This window comes from Lolium perenne, chromosome 7, assembly GCF_019359855.2.
Source record: "Lolium perenne isolate Kyuss_39 chromosome 7, Kyuss_2.0, whole genome shotgun sequence".
NCBI classification, from domain to species: Eukaryota; Viridiplantae; Streptophyta; class Magnoliopsida; order Poales; family Poaceae; genus Lolium; species Lolium perenne.
In genome coordinates, this window is record NC_067250.2 from 116801831 (window position 1) to 116811948 (window position 10118).

The window sequence follows — 10118 nt, forward strand, 5'->3', positions numbered from 1 at the left end:
CTCCATCAACTAAATGAGGAACCACCCCTTCAATCTGGCCATCAACTTTAGCCCGCTCGATTATAATAGCAAGCATATCCGCCACAATGTTAAATAACATTGGGAATAGGCGATCGCCTTGCCTCAAACCTTTCTTTGTCTGGAAGTATCTGCCAATGTCGTCATTGAATTTGACTGCAACACTTCATCCAAAGACAAAGTTATTAATCAGAGCGCGCCACTCATCGGAGAAACCTTTCATCCTGAGTATATGCTAAAAAAATACAATTTAATCTTATCATAGGCCTTTTCAAAGTCAATTTTGAGTATTACTCCGTTCAACTTTTTGCGGTGCATCTCATGAACCGTTTCATGCAAAGTGACAACACCATCTAGGATGTATCTACCTTGCATAAAAGTAGTCTGAGATGGAAGCACCACATGATCGGCCACCGAATTAAATCTAATAGTTGCAACTTTGGTAAAAATCTTGAAGCAAACATTTAGGAGATACATTGGTCTATATTGTTGAATCCTTTCAGCATCAATCACTTTTGGTAAGAGAATGATCTCGTCAAAATTGATCCGAAACAGATCAAGTTGTCCCTTACAAAGTTCACTAAATAATTCCAAAAGATCTCCCTTAATTATATCCCAGAAGTTTTGATAGAATTCAGCAGGAAAGCCATCCGGTCCTGGCGCCTTATTGTGCTCCATTTGAAAAATCGCTTTTCTTATCTCTTCCTCAGAATAGGGAGTTGTCAGAAGCGCATTTTCTTGCGGAGACACTTGAGGTATATCATCAATCCTGGACTCGTCCATAGATATATCAGATTCCTCAGGGGCGCCAAACAGACCTTTATAATACGATGTAATATAGGAGTTTAGCTGCTCATGACCTTCAATCACACCCTCTTCCTTGACTAGAGAATGAATGAGTTACTTTCTGTGTCTGCCATTGGCTACACTGTGAGAGTATCTCGTATTTGAATCTCATTCCAACAAAAAATGGGCTTAGGATTTTTGATACCATTTGAGTTCCTCCTCCCTAAGTAGACCAGCTAACTTTACATTGAATTGACTTTTTGGTTCAATCTCATGCGTAGTCAATGGTCGTACTTCAGCGAGTGCCTCCAGATCATCTAGTTTTGATGGCATGCTGAGTTTCTCCTTTTTTAGTTGGTCAGTCATGTGCTTAGACCATCCTCCAAGGTATCTACGCGTGGAGCGCAACTTATTATTCCACCTTTGGATTGGAGTGTTCCCAGCAACATGCTTGTCCCATATAAAGTTAATCATATCCGAGAAACCTTCCCGTTGTAACCATCCAAGTTCAAATTTGAACGGACGTCTATGCGAAGGCGATAGTTTCCCAGTTAAAATTAAAATAGGGGCATGATCAGACAAAACTTCTATGCGAGGTAGGACCCAACTAAGACAAGAGGGTATTTTACTTCCCAATCTGAGTCCATCAGTACACGGTCTAACTTAGGCTCTGGGAGGCTATTTGCCTAAGTAAATTGCCTCTCAATCATTGAAACCTCTCTTAAATCGAAGCTATCAATGACGACATCGAAGGTCAATGTGTATCGAACCGACCCCCTGCTCTTCTCCTGTGGGTATCGTAGCAAATTGAAATCCCCCCCAACAATGATTGGGTGTGGATTGTCCTTTGCTAGATTAACCAATTCACAGAGAAAAGCAGATTTTGCCGTATCCTGAGCAGTCCCATAGACGGAAACCAAGTTCCATATAATATTATTAGATTTGTTCCGGATGTGGAGCTTTATATAAAAGTCACCTCCAGAATTATCCAAAATTTTCATAGTAGAAGTTCGGACTCCGACTAATAGGCCATCTGAACACTCTCGTCGTGGGCGGGATACCCAAGCAAAATCTTTTTCGCCTGAAAGACGATTTTGAAAACTTGTTGAGTAGTTCCGCTTGCCCGTCTCCAAAATGGCAACAAAATCTAAAGCATTCCCTAATGCTATCAGTGATGTGCAAATGTTTAACCAAATCTTTTAGACCTCTGCTATTTTTAAATATACCATTCATTTGGAAACAATAGGGGGATTTATTCTGCTTACCTTTTTTTATTAGGCCAAGCATTTCTCTTTGTCCTCCCGCTGGGAGATGGACAGAGACGGATAGGACCTCGCGACGGTGGAGCGGCCGGAGGAACGCAGAGAAAATTGGCGCCGCAGTCACGCGGGCCGGGCTGTTCGACGGCGTCGGGTTTAGCGAACGTCCGACTGGGGGCCCTCCAAATCGGAGCCCCTGCCGGCACGCTACCCTTCCCAGTCCCACCGCCGTGGATCCACCACGACTCCCCGGCCGGCGGCCGCTGTGACGCCACCGCGCCACGCCGTCCTCTGCGCCGCCGCTCCGCCTCCCTCTCCTCTGCTGCTGCGTCGCCGCCCTGCCCTCACACGTCTGCTGCGCTTCCGCGCTGGTCTCCCAGCTCCGCTCTGTTCAGAATCCACTGATCCACAAAAAGAATTAACATGCTTCAATAGCTGGAACTCTCAGCATGTCCAAGGCCAACTTGAACTCCTGTCAGCAGGAACCTTTGATTTACTGAAACAAAGGAATTCAGTGTGTGTATAGCGACACCACAATCTGTACAAAGTAGAGCATGGTCCTCCAGGCAGAAGAGGTATCCAGAAGATTCCTGCAGTGAACATAGAGAAGAGATTAAGGTATGCACATAAGGAACTAATAACGACATGTTCAGAAATTCCTTTGCAGGAACCATAGCTCAAAGAAATTCAATGTGAGTACAATGTTGTTTCCAAATTCCAATAGCTGTAGGATCAGTTGTGTTTCAGCATGGGCATTGTACTGTGACCAATAAACTCAGAGTAGCGAAAATACATAATTTGGTCATTAGAGAGGATCCAGTCCAAACTATGCTTTCCACTCCAGTGTATCTCTTAATTGTTCATTGTAGAAAGTGGACATAGTGTGCTCCCCCCACACACCCCACACGCGCAAAAATAAAGATATTTCATGTTTAGTTTTATTGCAATCAAATTGTTTAAAACTTCACCAACCATAAACCACACAGTATACGTACAGTAATGATCATTCAAGCACGGACTCTTTACTAGTAAGAGCATATATTGCTTGATGTGTTTTTTAATCATTTCCTGCATGTTTGTAGTTTCCGATGTTGCCGCACTATTTCATTCTTAGTTTTTTCATGGATCTTACCCCCTCTTACTACTACGCAATTTTTCTGCATCAGGTTCTTAAGGCCAGCTTGCCAGGAACTGATGTGATGCAAACTGAACCCTTTTGCCTGCTCTCCTCAGGAACAATTAGTTTGATTTATCTTGTGCTTGAAAGATACATATCGTTCAAGACATGTCCACTTAATTGTTATTAATCTTATTTTCTCTCTGCAGAATGTTTACTCAGGGAACAAGGGAGTGAACCTACAAATGCAAAATAGAGTTTGATTACCTATGATATATCACTCATTGCTGATTATGTTTTTTTCCTATATCTCTTTGTGTTTGTTGTTGGCTCTGTATCTATGCCAATGAAAATTAGCTAACCTGGAGTAGGTTTTCATTTTTTTTTGTTCCGCCTGCTTGCTTATGGATCACACTACTTGGTAAGTATGGCAAAATGCATCAACACATAATCACTATGTTTTACAGATTTCCACCAAATCCTATAGTTTGCATCCAATTCTTTGTTTTGGTAATTAGGATAGATTTATCTACATTGATTAAGCTTCATAGAACTCAAACAATGATACAATGATATCTCTTTTCATCGAAATGAATACACACTTGTGTTGCTTTATAAGTTGTGTGTCTTTTGTTCCATCCTAACTCCGACTGTCGTCTTAGTTCTTTTTATTCTATAGCAGGTTGTTAATGTGCATGAAGGATTGAGCCAATTCCTCCTATCGATTAACCACAGTATTGCTCCTGTACTGGTTATTCTGAATTCATAGCCTTTCCTCGAGGTCTGTAGAATTTTGTATGTTCTCAACTATCCTGCATATCGTCTCGATCTATATATGGTTTCAGGACTAAAATTTTCAACAGGGCTCCTAGGAGCAAAGTCTAAAACCCAGATTTCGATATTCTTGGCTTTTCAACTTCCTGCAGATATATAACGAGCTATTATCCTGCTTGTTCCATGTCAGCGTGATCTTCAAGTATATTCTAGCCAAGAAGGTACACTGAAATTAGCAATGTTGTTTGATTATATAGATATCTTATTCACATCCATTACTTTAGATAAGGGAGAATACTAGCAGACGAGTATGATAGATGGTGGAGTGTGTATCTTTTATTGTAGTAGTGGTCCGTTCTTTAGTCGTGATTTCGCCGGATGTTCAAAACTGCTCTCAAGAGCATATGCTCTCGTTTGAAGAAAATGACCTTCCCCATGTCCAAAAATCTGAAATAAGTTAAACATACATATTTTATGTGTACATATAAAACTTTATTGACAAAGGATAAGTTTATTTACCTGTGTGAAAAAAACATATTCGGTGCTTCGAAAATTCATTTTTTAGGACACCGAGTTTTGTTTTTATGCCCAGGACACCATTGGCGGAGCTTAGTGGAGTCAAACCCGGGCCATGGCCCGCCCAGCCCAGGTGAGAAAAAGAGTTGTATACCTCCGCCTCTCTGTGAAAAGCCAACTAAGGCGTTAATTTGGCCCAGTGAAAAGGGGAGAGGTTCATCTGTTTCCAATCCAGTCGATGTTGTCGATTATTTCCCTGCCCGATCCAGTCGGTGCTAGCTAGGCAGATGTCGACGTCGATCTGCCGTGAGCCGGTGACTGAGCAGCTGATGCATCATGTGAACTGTAGGAGAGAATCGACGGCAATCATGCAGCAGCAAGCAGCACGCGCGGGTATCCGCTGCATAGGCACCATCCCCAAATCCGCAATTCCCAGCCAACAACAGATGCAGGCCGGCAAACGGCCAGAAAACTTGCAGCGGTGGCGATTCGGAGACCCATTCCACAAGCTCTTATCCTCTCGTGTCATCTACCTTCTCCGCAAAAAAGAAAGTCTACCTTCTTCGATTTTTCTGCTGCAGCTCAGGCAGCTGATCCAATTCTCCCTAGGCGCATGGCACAAGTGAGAGGGCGAGAGGTAACTCACTTTCCTCAAATGGCTTCACGGCAGTATCATTGCAGCTTGATTGCAAATAAATTATTTTTTAACTATTTGGTAGCATGAATAATTTATCGGCTATTGTTTACAAATTGCAATATAGGTACCATATACAAAGGTAGTCAAATAAGAATTGATTTAGCTTTCGAACAAATCTTTGTGCTCTGGTTTGGCCGCCCATGATTTCTTTTCATGCTCCGCCACTGCAGGACACTATATATGAATTTAGGCATGATACTTTGTAGACACGTGGTAGACATGAATATGTATGTTGTCCCAGGAATCGCGAAAACTATTAGTTGCACCTGGGAGCATCAGTGCTCTCACTTTTTCAAAAAAATAATGAAAACGTTATTTCTAGGTATAAGAAAAATACTGAAAACAAATATATAACTACATATACACATAAGTTTCCTTAAAATATATACGTTGTATTTTGGGCTACACAAAAAAAGTCAGATTTTGAGATAAAATATGAAGAGTTTTTATTTCTATATACAGCCACAAATTTGTATTTTTCCTGCAGCCCAATAGAACACCATTTTTACCAAAACTTTCCAGGGCCAAAGGGAGTACTATTAGCATGCTTAAACTGATTTAGAATTGGCGATTTTTTTAAAATAATACACTTTTTTGTTTATTTTAGAAATAATACTCATTTTAAGGTTTTTTCACGAATAATACACCGTCGGGTTCGTTGAACCCGATTTTTAAATATCGGGGTAGAAGAACCCGAGTACTTAAAATCGGGGCAGGCAACCCCGACTCATTCTTTTGGCGAGAGGCGAAAAAGGAGAAAGAAAAGGAAAAGAAAGAATAGGGTTTTAGAAACCCGATATTAGTGAATCGGGATAGGCGACCCCGAGATTCCCGCATATTTCGGGTTACTCTACCCCGATTTTGAAATTTCGGGTTCCTCTACCCTAATTCTAAAATTTCGGGTTCCTCTACCCCAATTCCTTCTTTTTCTTTTTCCAACGCGCGGAAACAGGATTAGTCGGGTTCCTCTACCCCGATTTTGAAATTTCGGGTTCCTCTACCCCGAGTTTTAAATTTCGGGTTTCCTGAACCCGACAGTGTATTATTCTTGGAATATCTCAAAACCGAGTATTATTTCTGAAATAAACAAAAAAATGTGTATTATTTCAAAAAAAATCGCTTAGAATTGAAGACTTTTCGCTGACGAGGACACAGGCAGAGGGGGCCATAGATGGATATCGAGGCAGGCTTGGGGTAGACGAACTTCGGGGTTGGGACGATGACCACGACGGCGGGGAAACTTGGATGGGGCGGGGAAACTTGGAAGGTGACCGAATTGCCATCTGGGCTACGTGGAACAAGGGTATTAACTTGTGATTGCTAAGGTACTGGATTACATGATCATTAACAGAATAACAGCCATCTCTCTGTTCCAGCATGTTCCAGCATGTATGGTACCCGAAACTGACCCTTGCAAGGTACTCACGCGCTGCGTCTGTTCAACTTTGTATTATACATCAGCAATTAGCAAATTTTCAAACACACAAAATATCACTGTGGGGGGCTCACGGCCTGTCGATATCAACATATAAAATAGAATTTATTCATATCCAGGTAGAATTACATAAGAAAAAGTTTAAAATACACCTAGAAACACAAAACATAGACGAACTCCTATTTGTGTGTAACTACTAGACAAACATACGGCACTCAACTCGACGGAAGCAACTTAGAATTATAGAAAGTCAACTTCTATTTGCGGGTAGCTACACCAACGTATGGCCCATCCATGGTACCTATGTATAAATTGCCATCGGCCCTCTCTATTATCTCAGATGGTTTTACTCTTTTTGGGCCTCTCATCTCTTCAGCTATTTTTCCGTTGGCTCCAACCCTCACAGCTAGAAGATGATTGTCGACACCAAAGGGCCACTCATTCTTCTCCCCGTGTAACGCCACCCAGTAGCCACCTTTCCTGTCGGGCCTCACATTGTCAGGATAGCCCGGCAGGTCAGCAAAAGGCTCTGTTGTGCCTGCCTTGGAGCCTCTGATCCAATGCTTTAGTAGCTTACAAGGTCCAGTAGACGCGACCACCAGGTGTGTCCGGTCGGTACTGATAGCAACGCCGTTTGGATACGCCAACCCAGCCTGGAGAGCCCTGACTTGTGTCGTCTCAGGATCGTACACCAGGAGACGGCCTGTTGCGTCGTGCGTATTTGTGACCAATTCGTGTTGAGACCTATCGTAGTTCATGGAACTATCCGTGAAATAGACTTCGCCGGTAATCTGGTCGACATCAACCCCGTTGGTGAAACGGAGAGGTATATCATCAATCTCGCTGACCAACACCGTGGCCTCCCCTCCACCAGGTCCGACTCGCATGAGCCCCTTGTAGGCATCCGCAATGTATAAATATCCGGACTTGTGGTGGAACTGTAGGCCAAGCGGCCGGCCGCAGAGTGTCTCCGGGTTAGTCGCTGGACGGAGCTTGGCCAACCTGCACGCGTCGCTGTTGTAGTCCGGACTGGACGTGTAGGTTGTCCAGCCGAGCTCGTCGCCGTTCCACTTGAGGACCCGTCCGTCGGAGACGCCGCTGTAAGGACCGTGGCCTTGGCCATCAAACGCCACGCTCTCTGGCCCTCTAACCGATCCGTCAGGTAGAGGTATGCGCTGGCTCCGGGTGGCGTCGAAGCTGGCGACTGTGGCCGCCATGGCAGCAGGCATGAACAGCATCACCATGATGGTGAGCGAGATGACCGCCTTGGCGAGACGGCTCATGTTGCATCCCATGTTACCTACCTCTTTGGCCGATCAGGATCGCTTTGGTGGCTAAAACGAGAGATCTCGTTTGCGATTTGCTGCGGCTTGTTTTGGTCGAGAGAAGCTTGTTTGGTCGAGGGAAACAGGTGGCGCTTCTTATAGAGGTTCTGTATGTACGGAGTACTTCCGGTCCGACTCGATGTAGGTATGAGTAGTCGTCTTTGATTCCCTTCTGTACTAGTTTACCGAGTCCCAGTCTGTCTACTAGTCTATCGAGTCTCCTCCAAGTCTGTCTGGCACACGAGTTGTCTTTGATTTCCTTCCTACTACTTTACCGAGCGGGATTTGCCTTTGATTGTGTAAAAATTCCCTTAAAACGTTCTCGGGTGCTTTCCGTTTGTCTTGACAGCACAATCAGAATCCTAGTGGATCATGGGTCCTCTAGGAGCACTCTTTTATTTTATTTTATTTTATTTTTGACATATTATCATTAAGTGGGAGAGAAAGGTGTTACAAAGCTAGAGCTAGCTTTGTAATCAGATTTTGGAGGGGAAAATAAGCTATACATTAACAACATGTGGGAGAATTTCGATTGATCAGTTTTTATCCAACATGCGGCTTATGTTTGGCTCAGTGACTGATCGATCGAAATACTCCAAGACTTTACCTTTATCATATATTTGATATTTGATATATCATTTTTTTTTCTCAAAATGAGGCATCCCAGCCTCTGCATCAATTGGTGCATATGGCTTTATTTTATTAACAACTCAGCAGTACAACATATTGTCTCAGAGCATTATTACAAAATCATGGATCACATAAGGTCTCAACAAAAATGAGCCATCTAAAAAAACCCAGCAACATGGAGCGCCTCTGCATCAGCATATCAACCGTCTATCAGAAATCCTGTGCTACCGTTGCACCCAATATCCATAGCATGTCGCTCCTCCGCCGACTATAGATAGGAACACATATGGATCCAATGGGTAGCCATAGGGATAACCTGCAAAAAGTGATGGGAAACTTTTCCTGTTAAACACAAAGTCATTCCTGAACTTCCATATTGCCCAAAGAACAGCGCACACACCAACTCTAATGTGTCCTTTGTCTTTTTTAGCCACCCCTTTTATCCAATTTTCAAACATATTTGTAATATTCAGAGGTGGTGGTATATTAAAAATCATAAACATAATCCTAAATATCATTTTTGCAAACGGACAATATATAAAGAGATGTTGGATTGTTTCCTCTTGATCACAAAAGCAACATGTAGTACATCCTTGCCAATTTCTTATATGCAAATTATCTTTCCTAAGGATCACTTTCTTACGAAGGAACCACATGAATATCTTAATCTTTAATGGGACTTTCATCTTCCAAATATATTTCGTAAGATAAAAAGTATGATCATCGAGCAAGTCATGATACATTGATTACAGAAAAAAAACTCTGAAGTAGTGAAGTTCCATCTAAATACATCATCAACATCAGTTAGCTGAACCAATATGAGTTGTTGTAAAAGATGGATCCAGCTATCCCACTTATTACCACCCAACGTCCTTCTAAATCCTATATTTAGTGGGGTTGAATCCATGACACTTTCAACCGTTACCTGCTTATGGTAGACAATATTGTACAAGGTTGGGTCTTCATCAGCGAGCGATTTATCCCCTAACCAGATATCCTCCCAGAACCGAGTATTACGACCATTACTAATAACAAAAGATCCTCTAGCGAAGAAATCTTCTTTAACATTCATTAATCCTTTTCAAAATGGAGAGTCGCTGTCTTTGCTGAAATCTGAGATAAAGTTATAGAATGAGGTATTTCTTATGCAGCAGCTCTTGCCACATGCCATTTTCATTCAAGAGCTTATATAACCACTTGCTAAGTAAGCTCTTGTTTTTAACTATAGAACCTCGATACCTAAGCCCCTTTGATCTTTCGCCGACATATAATATTCCACTTTGTCAATCTATACTTCTTATGCCTATCACTTTGCCATAAGAAACGAGACCTAAAAAAATCTAACCTCTTCCGAACTCCTTTCGGTATCTCGAGGAAAGAAAGCATAAACATGGAGAGGCTAGTTAAAGCCGAGTTAATAAGAACTAGGCGATTACCATACGAAAGCATTTTACCAATCTAGTTACTCAACTTTTTCTCGAAGCGATCCTCTGCTGGTTTCCATTCGCCATTCCTTAGTTTTCGAAAATGGATAGGGATACCCAGGTACCTAAATGGTAGT

General features: G+C 42.4%; 1 protein-coding gene and 1 long non-coding RNA gene across 2 annotated transcripts; one reads left to right on the plus strand and one right to left on the minus strand.

Annotated features, from left to right (window-relative positions):
* The first annotated feature begins 2088 nt into the window (after window positions 1–2088).
* Window positions 2089–5246, plus strand: LOC127323844 (uncharacterized). The gene is made up of 4 exons (XR_007865994.2): window positions 2089–2681; window positions 3230–4175; window positions 4547–4603; window positions 4820–5246. It is a non-coding gene; the product is annotated as an uncharacterized lncRNA (long non-coding RNA).
* A 1225-nt stretch (window positions 5247–6471) lies between these two features.
* LOC127323811 (protein STRICTOSIDINE SYNTHASE-LIKE 10-like) lies at window positions 6472–7897 on the minus strand. Its single transcript, XM_051351926.2, has one exon. The coding sequence runs from the start codon at window positions 7895–7897 to the stop codon at window positions 6860–6862; it is 1038 nt and encodes a 345-aa protein (XP_051207886.1). The 3' UTR covers window positions 6472–6859.
* Window positions 7898–10118: the final 2221 nt, after the last annotated feature.